The sequence below is a fragment of the Corythoichthys intestinalis genome, chromosome 18 (assembly GCF_030265065.1).
Source record: "Corythoichthys intestinalis isolate RoL2023-P3 chromosome 18, ASM3026506v1, whole genome shotgun sequence".
In the NCBI taxonomy this organism is placed as follows: domain Eukaryota; kingdom Metazoa; phylum Chordata; class Actinopteri; order Syngnathiformes; family Syngnathidae; genus Corythoichthys; species Corythoichthys intestinalis.
Window position 1 is genome coordinate 47,521,855 of NC_080412.1, and position 17,039 is coordinate 47,538,893.

Genomic DNA, 17,039 nt, shown 5'->3' on the forward strand with positions numbered 1-17,039 from the left:
ATTTTATGTTGTATAACTATGTGAATATTAGTTCCTACTTATTTTGTTGTGGTAGGAGTGTTTTTGTATTGAACACGGGGACGTGTTGGTTATTATTATAGCAGAGAAGACGGCAGTAAATCAACAAAGACAAGTCAACTGTGCCGCGATCTACCACTCAAGAGATCTGATGGACTCAAAAAGTAGGTTACGATTGCGTATTAGTTTGCAAATCGATCGGACCCACCGTATTTTTACACGAGTGACTTCCGGCTCGATCCTAGCTACCGGTAGTAGTATTGACGCAGGTGGACCGCGTCTCGCGTCAAATAATAAACTCTGCCGTTTTTTTCGCATGCGTCGCATTGAGCCGCTTCTGGGACGTGTCTAACAAGCGGCGTTTTTGCAGCGGCCACGTTGTCACGCCGTTGACGTTTCTGGGTTATACTGTCCTACCGTGTTGGTCCTCATTATAGTAGAGAAGACGGAGTAAATATAATCTACACAGAGTAACTAACCCGATCGACTCACAGCCTCGAAAAGTAAGGGTCATATTACGTCAGAAACCCGCTCGGTACGCGTACGTTCCGAACCTAGCACCACGTACCGAAACGGTTCAATACTATTACATGTACCGTTACACTCTTACTATGTAGGCTACTTAATATGCTAAAAGACAGTTGCTCTGATAAAAAGTGAAAATGTATAATGCCATTATGTTACAGAGCACAGCTCTTTTGAAGAGTTTCCTCCTGAATCAGAATTGAGAAGGAAAAAAATGAACAGGTTGAAGCGGTCATATCAAGAGTCAAGCAAGGTTATTGTTACATCTATGACACAACAATAAATTGCAACAGAGTGCTCATTCAGAGTGTCGTGGGTGTTGGCCAAACATAAGAAGCCGTTCTCTGGTGGAGAAATAATAAAATAGTGTATGATTGAAGTGATGGCAGCAATGTTCGAAGACAACAAAAATCACACAAATCTTCTCTCACATTCATCAACCACAAGACCCACTGAAGTACTGGCTGATGATGTGTTTAAACAGCTTTGTGAGCCCTAAATGCCATTTCTCTCATTGAGCAGTGTTTTAAAATTACTGTCAATAATTATTATGCTTGCACCTTATTGACCGATCTTCAATTATTTAGTGTACATGTGTAAACAATCTACTTGCATGTTTTTGTTTTTTTTTGTATTTTCATTTTACATCAAGAAAATGTTTTGTTATTTAATTTAATAAAAATGTGCATGGGATTTTTGTTTGGTGAAAAGAAACCCACCTTTACCACTTTCGACTTGCCTTGTACTTGACCGACATTAATAAATGGACCCATGCTTGTATGAAAAAAAAAAAAAAAAAAGTTGTGGACCTTCAAGAATTGTATTTGAGGACCTGTTTTAGACTGTAGAGCAGGATCTATCCATGGTTCTGAAATATGTTTTTGTTTCTTCAGAAATGGGTATTTTGGGAAATATCTGCTTGCTGTGTTGACATGCATTGGAAAATTAAAGATTTTAGTGCTATTTAATGTTCAAGTTTGATGACGTTGCCGTCATATTATCAGCTTTATAAATCGCTAGATTTACCATGAGATGGATACAGTTTATGCCACCGCTTATGAAACGTGCCTTCATGAAATCACTTCCAAAACACCAGGATTTAAGCAATATTCTACAGTGAAAACAGCATATAATGCCAAAGCTAACACTTTGTTAAGTGTAAAATAATTGAACCCATTTTTGCCTTAATTGGTTGGATTTTGCTGTATCTCAAAAACTACAACCAATTGACACTTTTGACCACGCATTTTGCTCGTATAGACCACTGTATCCATTTGGACAGGGAGGGACGCCCATCTCTGTCAATGGTAGGCAATATTAACTTCTTGAAAAAAACTAATAGTCTACACTACAGTATCGCACTGGTTATACCCCAAAACAAAGTTTTATCTTCATGAATAACCCATAGATGTAAATTCTGAGGAAGGATTTTCAGACAGCACCTTCTCCACACCACATTAGCCGGGATTACCGCAGGACATAAACTGCAAATGAAATATTGACAGAGTACAGTAACCGTGTTTGTGAATATGGGGGAAATGTGCACACCATTTGTTTTACTACTTGCTTTGAAACCATTTGAAACATCGAGATGGGGGTTCAATTGTTCTGTGAAGTCAACCTTCAAGTTGGACCACAGTACATTCCAAAACAGACTAATATTTAAGAATGTCACATACAACAATAGCAGTCAATTGGCATTATTCTGTCAGTTTGAGGGGAAACAAATGCATCTTCGACGAGACGAAATATTATTTGCGTCTTACCGTGGCTCATTTTGGCGTGTACAAGTCCATAGAGAAACAAATACTGTAACGGACCCATTCTGGCATATCAACTAGCGGCGCATGAATTCCTTCTCCTCAAGCGGAAAAAAGGGCGATCGATTTATCTCCGTCTTCACCTTTGTCACTTTCAAATGTCTACACTTTCAAGTTGACCACCGAGGCGCTGCTTTTATCGCCAGCAGCGTCCTCCCTCGTGCACGTTCATCCTCTCCGCTAAAAAGCGCACCATGCAGTGAGCGGTGGTCTGCGGTCAGTCACCAACTGGCAGCGACGCCCCGTGCGCTCCGCTTAAATCCGAGCGGTTCCGAATACATTCTTCTAAAGCAGCGGTACTTTTCAGCGGCGGCAGAAGGGAAGCGCATGCAGCCTTGGCCATGCGGGCCAAGTGGAGGAGGTGAGATGGAGAAGACGGCCGTGCAGTGCGGCGGCCCCTCCTTCGTGGCAGGGAGGGGACTGGAACACGACGAAATAATCACTCGTCTTACAATTTGCTTTAGTGCAAGGGAGTCAAACTCATTTGGATTTGTTTCTGGCCAAATAAGTTAACTCACTGGCTGCCATTGACGGTACTCTACGTCCAATCCATTTTGATTGGAAGATGAGCCTTCACAGCCAGTCCTTCCAGCATAAGTGAATTGGGCGTCTATTGTCAGGGGCGCTGGAAGTCACTCACTGCAGAGGATCTTTTTCAGTTTTTCCCCCCATTCAAAAACAAGAGTTTCGGTCCAAATGTGTCATGCTCGCGCGTTTTCTCCAAACAAGGCATGAACAATGGCGGTACACACTGATCATGGATAGTTTAAGTACTAGGCTACAACAAAGGCAGCATTCTATTTCACCTACAGTGTGTGTTGGAGTTTTTGTATTGGAAATAAAAGCGGCCGTGTATAATGAAAATCCATGCAGCTAGACAGCACAATGACACACAAACACATTTGTCTTATAACTTATTTTGGGCATGTATGTTCACTGGTGATGGTTTACAGTTAACTGTGTTTAATCCAACATTGAAAATGGTAGTTATTTTTTACAAAAACGCTATTCAAAGGGCCAATAAGCCTTGTTTTAACACACCCTTTTCACAACACTAATTTTAGGGATGCACGATATCCATTTTTTGAAACCGATATCGATAACTTCCTGCTCCTCAAGGCCGATACCGATATGATAACCGATAATATATATAATTTTATAATGTATATCAATCAGTCAATATCGTTGACGATGTGTTCCCCTGAACAATGAGCGCTGATCTAGCCTGGCAGTTATAGAACAGCAAGCCTATCAATAACCAAAAGGCCTCTCAATAACTTGTAAACATAACACTGTAAAATGCAAACATTTGCTAATTGCCATAGAAAGTTTTATACGTAACTCAGTGAAGGAAAAATACGGCCTCTAGAACAGTAACAAAACTTTGCATACTTGCAAAACAGGAGTGGAAACAAACGCACACATCCCAATCCGACACTAAAAATATCGTTAAAAGGACCGATAACATATATTGTTATTGGATTTATTGGGATGACGTCATAATTCCTATTATCGGACTGATAATTATTCGACCGATAATTATCGTGCGCCTCTAACTAATATAAATACATGAAAATCCAACAGCACTCTGCATGGTGGCATCTTAACAGCAAAAACAAACAATAATATGGCATAGACTTCATAACGTATTGACAGGTCAGATCGGTCATGGACTGCGCCTCACATTCAAGTAGGGGGCCGCCCACATCAAGAGGAGCTATTTACAAACACGCACGCAGCGATCTAACACCGGATTTCTGTTGAAAAACTACGAAAGCCGCACCGCATACATACAGGGAGGATTGTCTGAGGAGTGATTCGTTTGAGGATTCAAGGTCATTATTATATTTTTCATACCATGCATGCATTTTGAAAGTGAAAAAATGGGAGAAATTAGCTGCTACTGTATTGGCATCATAGTTTGCAATGTTTACGTAAAATAAAAAAGTGTGCAGTTAGCGTTTTGCTTTAAACCAAGAATCGAGACAGTTTTATATCCATATCTATAAAGAATTCAGGAATTTAAGCATTTAAACTCAAGAATTTTCACCGGATAAGCTCTGTTTACATCAGGCGGCCGCTAGCTACATTTACTAACAGACTAGCGTTGTCCTTCGACATATTTACGTAAAATAAATGCTAACTGCACCGTTTTTTTTTGCTTTTAACCAAGAATCGAGACTGTTTTACGTCCATATCTATAAAGAATTCAGGGATTTAAGCATTTATTCACAAGAATTTTCAATGTAAAAAGCTCTTTGTCTGTGATTCCACTCGGTCAGCTTTGACGGCATCATCAACAATGCAGGCCCCCTATTTATCAGCCCTACGCCCTGTCAATACATAATGAAGTCTATGAATATAGCTACAATGCAAGCATGTCGTACCTATCTGAAGACACCAAAGGACAATCTTTATTTTCGACCTCAAATTGAATTTTAGAAAATGTCGCTGCTTTACTAAAGAAAAAAAAAAAGGCAAATTGTTTTTTGTTCCATGTTAACGCTTCCTATGACCCGATAAGCAAGCAAAGTGTCAGGTGGTTTTATTAACCCAAAAACTTTTTCAACATATATTTAACCCCAAACGTAGACTTCATAATGATATTGACGTGGCCGATTAATAGGGGGCCTGCATTGTTGGCGAGGCCGTCAAAGCTGACTGAGTGGAATCACAGAGTTTTTTTGGTTGAAAATTCTTGCAAATAAATGCTCAAATCCCTGAATTCTTTATTGATATGGATGTAAAACAGTTTGGATTCTTGGTTAAAAGCAAAAAAAAAAACTGCAGTTAGCATTTATTTTACGTAAATATGTCGAAGTACGATGCTAGTCAATGTGCCGGCCGCCATATGTAAACAGAGCTTTTCCGGTGAAAATTCTTGTGAATAAATGCTTAAATCGCTGAATTCTTTATAGATATGAACGTAAGACAGTCTTGATTCTTTGTTAAAAGCAAAAAAAAACATGCAGCTAGTATTTATTTTACGTAAATATGTCAAAGAATGATCCTCAAACAAATCACTCCTGAGACAATCCTTCCTTTTTGTATGCGGTACAGCTTTCGTACTTTTTCAACAGAAATCCAGCATTGGACGATCGCTGTGACCGACTGCAGTAACTGAAGCAGATTGTGGGTAGGGGCATTTTCGGGCTGCTTACTGTTGATTTTTGGGCGTTTCCCAGGTCATTTCCTGTTGATTTGAGGTCACTTCCTTGTTCACTCGTTGGCTGTCATCGACGGTGCTAGACGTCCAATCCATTTTGGCCACGGGGGGGGCAAATGTGACTGCGGATGTACTGACTAATCCCTGTATCTAGTCAAGTACTGGATGGTAGTTAGGACATTGTGATGATGACGTGCGCTAGATGCAGTTGGAGATGCGAAGCAAACACCAGCAGTCCATTTCTCAGTTCCAATAGTTTATTCTTGTGGCGTCTAATAACTTAACTCAAAAGCTCTTTGTCCAAATTAAAGTAACAAACCAAAAGACTCAAAAACCATGTTCACAAATTAAAAAACAAATGAGTATATTCCATTCCTGCACGCTGCACAAAGACGCAGTCAAAAACTTTTTGCCCTCCTAACTACCAACACCTGTGACATGATCAGCTGTCATTTTAAGCGTACGGAGGCTGACTCCAGGTCAGTAGACAGACACGACTTACAGCCCCTAGTGGCAAGGAGTAAAATTACAAATAATAATACAAATCAGGAATATGGCTCTTACAGCGGACACGAAAGTGCCGTCGTGCGTGCACTCAATCACAAAAAAAACTAGTTTTGCGGCGCCAAATGTTAAAACAACAACAACAAAAAAAGCACATGATTTTGTATGTGCATAATAAATGAGCGACAACGTACGTTTGACACCCCTGGCCTAGCATACCTCCTGTCGTCACCCAGCGCCGCTCTGTACTTGTAAGGTAGATATTAATTCATCAGCCTCAGCTCCTCATAACTCATTTTAAAAAGATCACCGAATCACACAGTTGCTTAAGCAAAATGAAATAAATCTAGTAGTTTGGCCATTTAATACATTGCTCGAAAAAAAGCAATTAAAAGAGTTTTGCACAGCTCGTCAATATGGCTCAATGCTGTCAATGACGGCATAAAGGCCACTTCAGCCTAACACCAGAGGGTTGGGCCGGACGCATGAGCTCTTATTGATCCAAAAGCTGAAATTAAACCATTTCTGGCGGTGAGGGGATCGAATAATAATTACAGACAATGGCTAAATTGAGTCGGCGTGGAAAGAGAACAGCATTTTTTTTTTTTTTTTTTTTTAAATAGCAGCCATCTGACTTGTTCGACAGCATTTCCCATTTTGATTGTGAAGGAGACAGCTCTTTGCGCTTGACGGCTTTTGAGCCAAACGACTCCAGTTGAGTGGCATCTTCTGTACCAAACAAAGGGAAGAAAAATTTCTATCCAACCTCAACCCAAAGCACGTTTTAGGAAAGATGATATGTGGAATTCTTGAGAAATGAACGGCCTAACAAAAATCAATAGAACAATAGGGCCTTCGCACGCTTAGTGCTCGGGCCTTATTTATTAACCATACTGAAATGAAAGCTAGAAAATGCCATTTATGGAGAAATTGCGACGGTAGCTTTGCTGTGATGGTTGGTATATCAGTTCACTTCCTTTTGATTTTCAGGCATTTCCAGCAATGTTCCCTGTAATTTTTCATGTGTCTTAGCAGACACACAAGCTCCCTGAGCAAACTGAGGACCACTGTGAGCAATATCAGATGTGTACGCTGTGGCCACACACACCAGTATCACGCCTGTTCAAAACCTTTGATCAAAGCAAGTTACATGGCTTATTAAACAGCAGCAATTTGCATAAGTTTACTTTTAGAATAATTGATTTGGCCTACTTCAAATGAAAAAGACAAAAGTCTCATTGTTCTAGAGACGTGTACTTTGTTATATGTGAGAGTCCTGCTATAACCACGGGAAGAGTCCTGCTTTGGCCGGGAAAATTTCCAACTGTGGCAAAGGTGAGTTAATAAATAAAACAATGAACAACCACAATGGTAGTATATAAAACTCCTACATTAAAACTGTTGAGAAAATAAGGACACTCAAGATTCCTATTCTTGTCTAAGCAGCTATACAGGACAGGTTAAAGTAAAAAATCTGTCTCAGTTTCACCGCTTCTATTTGCACATACTGTACTCTGACAGCCAGTCCATCATAAAAGAACCGCATTTCTTTTTTACTTTGGTTTGATGAATGTAGTATCGCTGCCCGTTCCTTTTGCCATGATAAGGTTAAGTTACAGTTAAAACCTAGGAGTTCTATTTGACCCAGACCTATCATTTAAAGCTCATATTAAACAAACCTGCAAAACAGCCTTTTTCCACCTGCGCAACATAACCAAAATTAGAAATATTCTGTCTAAAAGCGATGCAGAAAAATTCATTCATGCGTTCGTTACATCTAGATTGGATTACTGTAACTCCTTACTTGCAACGTGTCCTAAAAGTTTTCTAAAAAGTCTTCAGCTAGTCCAGAACGCAGCAGCAAGACTTTTAACAGGAACTAATAGAAGAGAGCACATCACCCCTGTGCTCCAAGCCCTTCACTGGCTTCCAGTCGAGTTTAGAATTAAATTTAAAATCCTCCTTCTTACATTTAAGACCATTATTGCTTTGGGGCCATCTTATCTCACAGATACTCTGATTCCATACCACCCCAACAACACAATTCATTCTCAGAATGCAGGTCTACTGGTAGTTCCCAGGGTCTCTAAAAGTACAGTAGGAGCTAGAGACTTTAGTTACCAAGCTGCTGTTAGCTCCAGACTCACCACTGTTCCAGTGATAGTCTGGCGACTGTTCCGCAGATCAAATTTCCAGGGTGGAGCAAGCCACAGCAAACAGACAGCGGAGTGGACCAATCAGGAACAGGCAGATGTGATGTTGGTAAAGCGACAAGAAACTCTAGCGCGTCAAAATAAACATAGGAGAGTGGAGGAGTTTATTCAAATTGGTTAGCGCGAGAGACTGTTGGTTTTAGCGACTTGATGTGTTTTTGGTCATTTAAAACTGAATTTACTGCGGATTGGAACATATTCTCGGCTCTATCGTAATCAACAAATCTGATTGCACGGATGATTCTGGCTCGAGAGGCCAATAAGGAGCTGGGTCCCAGGCTCTTCTCACGGTGTTTGAAAAATACAGGGGGGAACAGTCTGGCTGTGCCAGGCAAGGAAATCAATAGGAGTAAATGGAAGTTTTTTGTCCATTGAAATGAATAGCAGGCAAATAGGGCCGTTGGAAATGAAACTTTGACCATTAGAAAATGAATGGAGATGTTTTGGCAAATTTGTCCAAACCGTACGTTTTTGGCAAAAACCTTTGTGCCCGTTAGCTTCCTGGTTTTTTTTTTTATGTGTAATATCACCATCTGTATTCCTGTGACACGCCCTTCCCCGTCAAATGGATTGGACGTCTACTGCCGTCAATGGCAGCGAATGAATCCAACATGCATGCTTGACTGACTAAAACATAGGACATCTTCCTCCCCTATGATCTACTGAAAACAAGCATATTACATCTGGAACAAGCCCTCTCATAAGGTTTAGTCTAGCATTAAAATGTATGAATCCAGATGAAAAATCCATGTTGGAATTATGTACGCATGATGGCATTTAATTTCCAACATCAGGTCACAAAAAAAAAAAAAAAAAAAGTGTACGTCTATTGAGTGATGTGATTTGATTTGCATCAGGATAAGACTCCCTCAGCTTTCATCAGCCGTGCCGTGTCCGGGTTTCCAGGCAACGTGGATGCCGCCTCGCACGTTCGCTAGCCAAAATCAAAGGGGCTCCTGACTCCTCTCATCAATCTACTGTAGCTCTATCGCATAGTCACGCTGTGTTGATGAAACACACACGTAGGAGACAATGCCAAGGTCAGGAGTTGTGTCTGCAACATTACCTACTTAGAACGCCGTTTGTTCAAGTGATTGAGAAGATGTCTGAGCGTGTCCACAGCATCCGGCTTAAACGGTCACAAGACGATTCTTCGGCGATCAAGTTAGGGGGACAACTATTTGAATAGTCATTGAATCGCTTAGTTGACATCTAAAAAATCAGGTCAAAAGTCATTTATTTTTACATGTTGCAAGCATTGTTTTCGCCAACGATGACGGGAACAAAAATTTTTGGCGACGAGACGGTAACGGCCTAAAAATGTGCCTCGGGAGACTAACACGAGACGAATGACTGTTTTCATCTGACGAGTCAAAAATGCGACATTGATTCTGCCCAGTGTTGTTTTGGCAGCCTTTTTAATTGTCATTTTAGTCTTTTGGACGGGAATACTTAATAGTTTTAGTCATATTTTAATCATTTCAAAATGTGTTTGCCTTTGTCTAGTTTTAGGCAATGAAACCTCAGACAAATTTCGTCTAGTTTTAGTCGACTATTAGTCCAAATGTTTCCGTCTCTAAACTTCAAAAGTTTCAGTCCATGAATAAACATAAGGTTTCCAACAATTTAGAATGAAAATTGACAAGCTCATAATGGCGTAACGCAAGCAACACTTCACTCTTGCTCATTAATATTAATGACGTTAGCAATTGTGGCTAGGCGGGTCAACCTTCAGTTTGTCCCTAATAGTAAATGCATGTAAATAGTGTACAAACGAGATGTTTACTGAGCTAAACCTACTAATTCTGTCCGAAAACGATGTCCCTGGTGCCAAATTCACTGGTAAAGATGTGGAAGAACAAACAAATGTTCAGTTAAAGAGATGGCACGAGTGCCGAGGGCTGAAAACGAGCCGACTTGATCCAGAGTTAGCTTTTTATTGACACCTTTTTCTTACGCCACTGAAAATGACATTCTCCTGTGTCAACAATCTATCCTTTACCACCATATGCCCTGTCTTCCTTATGTATTATATCCTCTGGTTGTCTTACGTCTCTGACCGTTCTTGGGGGCAATTTACATTGCTATTTTTGTGCAGCAATCGCAAATGCTATTCGGAGACAGCCAACGAAAACTTAATTTTTTCATTAATTATAAATCTTAATTCTATAATTTATTGAAACACCCCCTTTACCAAAGTTGTGTTTTTCTTACAACACAAAAGGTAACAACAGTGGCAGTCAGATACCATTTTAATTTTTTTCAGTTCACTCATGGTCAGACAGAAGCAGCACGGCAAAACGCCACGCTAAAAAATAAGTCAAATTATGAAAATGGCTTACCTCGTCGCCCTCTGCAGTACCATGGCTCCCTACAAAATGCATATGAAATGTGAATGGCTTCACCTTGCTGACATTAAACTGGACGTCTGCGCAAGTTGATCCAGTCTCCACATTTTTTCCTCTGTGTTTTTGGGTTTCGGGAAACGTATGAAGAAAACATCCTTCATATGTCCTAATGCCTAGAGTTGTTTCTACAAGTTCTGTAGCAGCAGTGTTTGATCGGCATGTTTTTCTTTGAAAGCTTACCGGAGAAAACAAGCAGAAATAACATGGATTGTATGCGACGGCATGTCTATAATGTCCCACTTTCGAGGTACGATGGCGACATCGCGGTCTAAAAATGGCAGAGACCCCGGTAAGTAAGCGTGTGTCTGGGGCAGGGGTCGCAGCATGAGTGACACGACCCAAAGACGGCTACGATGCGTGCCATCTTCACCAACGATAAGATGTGAATTTTCTTCACGTTCTTGTCTCATCAGACGAAAACTGGCAAACGTCTCGTTATGTTTTAGTCTCCCAAGACGTGTTTAGCTCGTCATAGTCATGAAAAAAAATGTTCGTTGACGAAATATTTTTATTATCGTTGACGAAAACAACACTGATTGCGTCATAAAGTCACTATGTTTGACATTTTCTTATTGTACGAGTAGGATGTGCTTCAAGCTCGGCTTTGAAACACATGATAGACTTGTTCTCTTATCTTGGCTAGAGAGAATTTGCAATGTTGCTTTAGCCTTTAAAAGGTCGGTGATGAGTGATTATCACACACTAAATGTAACTCATAGCGTTAGCATAGCATTCGTGTTCGCATTAGCATTAACCTTAGCGTAGCGAGCCTCCTCTTAAACTATTGTTTTTGTTTTGTTAGCATTGTCTGAGGCTTAGAGTAGTGTTCTGTGCTTCCGGTTGCAATGAAACCATTCGAAAACCCTCACAAAGTTGCCGTTGTCCTTGTAGACGCTACATTAGGCTGTGTGCTTGTCTGTCAATGCTCATCTGAAATTGTTGGAAACCTGAATTTTTTTTTTTTTTAAATGTATTTTTGGACTAAATATTTTGACTTTACTGACGAAAATATTTTGAGTATTTGTTGACTAAAAGTAGAAGATGTAACCGTCTTCTCCACACTTTTGCGCTTTTGTTTGGGGTGTCAAACAGACATGCAAGAAGCTAAAACATCATGTAAAATAGGCAGCACTCTCAAAGAAACAAAGGAATTTATCTAAGACATTTGCATTCATTCCCGGGAGATGCACGCTGCATATCTCCTTTGAAAATCAGACTATTCTTAGGTTATTCAAAAACATATTCCTTCTACATTCGAGAAGCAAAAATGCTCTTGTGCTCTTGACATCACATCATCTGACATGGAAAATGCAAACATTCTTGCTTGAAGAAAATATTCATCTACTTTTCAATTGTTTCTGGAAACACAAACACGTCCTCAAAAAACACAAAATACAATAATAGTCACATTCACACACACACACACCCCCCCCCAAAAAAAAATCAATGATTTTGAAGGTGTGGACCTCATAATCAATACCCATTGTTCAATCGAAAATAAATACAGGACTTGACAACCATCAGTTAGGAAAGTGCGGGGAAATAAATCCATATGCGAGTCCATCTGTCTGTGTTAAGAAATGTTTGGATTTTTCCACCTGTATTTTTTTGTCCTCATCATCAGAGATGCTGAAGCATATGAAAGGACCAATATTTTGCAAGTATGGGCGGCTTCATTGCAGAGAAAATGTTGACACTTTCTTTCCTGGCTGACGCAACATTGACGTTAATGCGAGTCAACCAGCCAAATCCAGCCTGTCGCTGATAAATTTCATTTTTTTTTTCTGTTATATATGAAAGTTGCAATCCTATTTCAACGTACTGTGATGTACCTGCCGAGCAGACAACCATATAACAATCACATCATCCTGCGACCCCTAAAACATCGTGAGAGGCTCGCATTTCACCAAAATTAGATTTTTTTATAGGCGTGAGCACACCAAACGAATACTATTAGTGGCTGTATATTCTGCACTACAACTACTGATATTTATTTTTGACATCATTTTGTTGGCCATTCCGTTATTATAATTAACCAAATTCCAGCGTACGGCACAAACACATTTACGAGCTTATGCGAGCCACTAATCGTTTCTTGGAAGAGTTTATTCTAGCCCCCATTTCAGTAAATGCAGTTCTTTATTGACTTGACTTACGCTACCTACGTCCCCTCATTTGTAATCATTGTGGCATTGACAAAAACAAACACCAAAAGACTTCATTGAGCTAAAGTAATTATATGTACAGTAAAGACCTGTTTTTAACGTTCCACTATTAATTGTACAGCAAGTTTATGCACAATCCTACTGCTTTCCAATTGAGTAAATAAATGGTCATTGTGAGATTTTTTTTTTTTCCAACAAGAATCATTCACATGCCACCCCTAAGCAGACATTTTAGTCTTTTGTGAAACGACTTGACAACTGCTAGAAGGATTAGCATAAATTATCTGTGAGGCTTTTTTTTATTTGGCAGACTCTTGAGTTCATGATAGAATAGCGCCGTTAACAATCGCTAGCTAGGTCGGCGAGGGGATTTTGTGGTGAGCATGGGTATGCGGCGAACCGTCACGTTTCAGTGCCATTGACGGCGATAGACGTCCTATCCCTTTTGACTGGGAGGGGCTGGTAGCGAGCCAATGAGCTAAGTACTGTTAGAGTTGATAGAAGATGGTTGAGTGCCAACCTCAAAAGGGGAAATTGGACGTGTCATTCTTCAGCAGACACTTAAAAAATAGAACTAGCGCTCCACTCCCCACAGCAACAACCCCCTCCTGTTTCATCTAATCAGTTCAAATTAACCTTAATGCCGACGCGGCGCCGAGGGCTTTTGACTCGGCGGTATCTCACTGACACACCTTGTACTATTCGCCATGCAGTGTCCCTGGTGAATGACAGTCACGCCATCTAACTCAGGATGACAGGAAGGACTTTAGAAAAGTTCACAATTAAGCATTGATATGGGGGAATGGAGTAGTATTTTTGAAGTTTGAATACTGCATTTGATGTTTATCAGCGATGATGTACTTCAAATAAGCACCAACACTGTTTATCAGGGGTACATGTGAAACTCATCTTGGTTCGTGGGCCAAATTTCTTGCAATCAGATCTCATGTGGGCCGGACCACTTAATTCTGGCCCAATAAATTGACTCACTGGCCGCCATTGACGGTGTTACACATCCAATCCATTTTGATTTCTTTTTGATTTTCGTGTCACTTCCTGTCTATATCGGTTCACTCCATTTTCTAATGTAGCTTTGAAGGTAGCCAGACAGCCGGAATCGCGCTAGCCGGACCGCCGGACGCGCACTGGCGCAGCTCCAACAACCTGGCGTAACCCAACACCCTGGCCAAAAGGCCAAACTTCGCGCGTTCACCTGAGTCTTAACCTTTTGTACAGACTCAGTTTTGTAAGCTGGAAAAAGGCTTCTAAGCACAAGTTGACAATTTATTTAGGTCGGCAGCGATCAAAAGGCAAGGCGAAACACGAACAGACTCGGGCGACATGTCAACAAAAGGTTCCCGAGAAAACTGATAACGCTTAGTTAAACATTCAGTCTTTTGAAGGCTCTCGCTGGGTGGGACGCAGGCAGGAAGATAGGTGTGTTTGGGATTATTGTCTGTTTGTGGATTGGACCGGAGGATTCGGGAGTTATTGTTGTCAGGGCAACGAGGGTTGTGGATTTTGCCACCTCAGCATCAAAGGGGCTCTTGGAGTCTTATCAGTTGTGTTATCAGTTGAATATCGGGCTTTCTCCTGTGTTCCTTGTGTTGGGACAGGGCGTCCCGCCATTTGTTCTGGGTTGTCCAGGAGAACCGATTCAGAGAGTTGGTGGTGCAGACGTGGCCTTGTCAGCGTCAATCTTGCTCAGTCAGTCCTGCATGTTTTCCTTAAACTATGGTCTAAGTGCTATTTATTTTATATTGGGTGCGTTAAAGTAATACAAACCATCAAAATACGAGAAACGATACTTTTCCCTGATTGATTATACTAAGTGCGTTAGAGTAATACAAACAGTCGATTGGTAAATACGAGGAAAAAAAGATACTCTTCCCTGATTGATTATATTAAGTGTGTTAGAATAAAGCAAACAGACGGTGCCTATGAGAGAAGGTACCATCTCCTTCAAGGTCTGGGTTTGAAATCAATAGTAGTGAATGGAAGTTATTGTGCCATGGAAATGAATGGCGGGCGAATAGGGCAGTTGGAAATCAATGGGATAATTTTGCCCTTTAGAAATGAATAGGGACGTTTTTGGAAAATTTTGGCTGAACTGTATGTTTTTGGCAACAACTGTATACACTTTTTTACCCTTTAGCATCCTCAATTTTTATGTCTAAATGATGTGACAAAAAAATCTAGGACAAGTAATGTTTTGTTATGCCCTTTTCTTCTCCCCCCCCAAAAAATCAATAGTTTTAAAAAAAAATTAAGGTGGAGGAGGGGGGGGGGGGGGGAACAGCATCGTTGGGCAAACGGCTTTTGCATTACGTGCAAAGCTACCATCAACCATCAATAATGGGAGTTCACGTTTTTAAATGAGCAGTAACATTTTCTCTTGTTCACTTTAAGTGGGTGGTTTCCCATAAAAGAATCACAATACCTTGTGACAGTCTGCCTATTTTTCACTAGTAGATTAAACTTGATAGCTACTCTTGAAATATACAACTAAACATTTATGTGAACAATTTTGATTTTTTTCTTTGCAGTTATATTTGCCAATGATGTCCTGTCATCGTAGCAGACCAAAGCATTTAGAGAAGACAATGTCAATATGTCTGCGGTCAACTCTGCTGAAGATGCTAATGAAAAGGGAACGCACGGATGCGCCGAGACAGCTTGCGTATTCCGCAAGCGGCATCGAGCGCTGACTCTGCCGGAGTCGTCCTGGGATTTCAAAATCAAGGATTTGAAAGGAAGCTGACCTCAGAGTTCACGCTCAAGTGACCCCCTGTTCCAAGTTGGTGAGTGGCAGGTCACAGAAGCACACAGACATGCCTCTTAGACCGGATTACAATATATTTAAATAAACAGTATTTCACGTATTGTTAATGAAGAATTTTAACCTTCTATATCTCACCTATAAATGCCTTTAAAATACATACATACTGTATACAGGAAGAATTCTGATAGTCAAAACCCAAAATCTCACTACTTGCTGCTGCAGAGTTTAATGTTCATATGGAATAGGATTACATTTTTTCACTACTTTAAACCATCTTCAAATGTGGTCCTGTCACTGTTGAATAAGTCTCAGATGTATCCTGTGTAGAGGCTTTCACTTGTTTTTGCTTTACCATTTATTTTCATTTCAACTTCAACAATTTTGAGTTATACTTACAGTCTATTCTCCATTCACCACGTTTTGATTCCAGTATTTTGAGCAATCTTATTCCCTTAAACCAGGGGTGGGCAAACCACTCCTCGAGGGCCGCATTGGCTCCTGGTCTGTCTTCAAACCGATCAAGCACAGAAGAACAAGAAGCACCTGACTGCAATCACCTGATTGCACTTGTAAAACATCAGATGGGTCAAAAGCTGTCTGTCCCCTTTGTGGAATAGTTTGCAACCACTGCCTTAAACTGCACTGCCATCAAGTGGCAAAACGCAGTAGCATGCCTAAAGTAACTCAGACAATAATAAAAATACTTGTTTGATTTTCATCCTTGGACATTCAAAATTTCGATTCATTCCAATGCCAACCATTCGTTTAAAAAAAATGGCAATAAAATATTGCCATGTCAGCAGACCATCAAGTTTCGTTCTCGTCTTGTGTTCGCCTTTTTAGACACAATACCTTTATAAGCCTTGTCATATTTCAAAAGCGTTGGAGGCAAAAAGAATTACAATTGACATCTATCTCATCTCCTAATATTTGCTTTGTGATTGATGGTCTTCTTTCTGCTTGTACCTGGCCTCGAATCCTGTGCGCGTTCCGTGGTTGCTTCAAATCACGAGGAAATCCGTTGACGATGGGCACACTGGAATAAGGCCATGTCCACACGCAGCACGGTTTTTGTTTTTTTGTTTTTTTCTAAACGAGGATTCCGCCCTAATACGTCGGGGGAAAATAATTGCGTCCACACCTGCACGTTTGTGTAGAAAAAAAAAAAAAACTTCCACAGCCAACCGCTTTCATTCATTTTATGTACATTCAAAACAATACAATAAATGTCCAAATACTCATTATTCAATGATAAGCACAGCAAGAGTTTGTAAAAAAAAAAAAAAATTTTTTTTTAATGGAAGCAAAAAAGCTCCAAATGTAAAAATTGGTCTCGTGTGTGACGTGAGGACAAAATTTGTCGCAGCCAGTGACGTAAATCTTCGGTTATCAGTGTCCACATGATAGAGCCACAAAATAAATTAAAAGAAATCACACT

At 40.3% G+C, this 17,039-nt stretch overlaps 1 protein-coding gene across 3 annotated transcripts in view; it reads right to left on the reverse strand.

The window, feature by feature from the left end:
• The window catches only part of LOC130906155 (roundabout homolog 2-like), a 162,335-nt gene extending 145,639 nt beyond the window's left edge, over window positions 1-16,696 (reverse strand). The window contains exon 1 of one of the 3 annotated variants that reach the window (XM_057820139.1): window positions 16,568-16,696. Coding sequence is in view for 2 of the 3 variants with exons in the window: in XM_057820137.1 (XP_057676120.1) it covers window positions 2,310-2,367 (58 nt within the window). In the remaining variant the exon portion in view is untranslated. Of the gene's footprint in view, window positions 1-2,309; window positions 2,729-16,567 lie in introns of those variants that run through there. The other 2 variants (XM_057820137.1, XM_057820138.1) reach the window with 2 other exon arrangements.
• Between the last annotated feature and the right edge of the window lie 343 nt (window positions 16,697-17,039).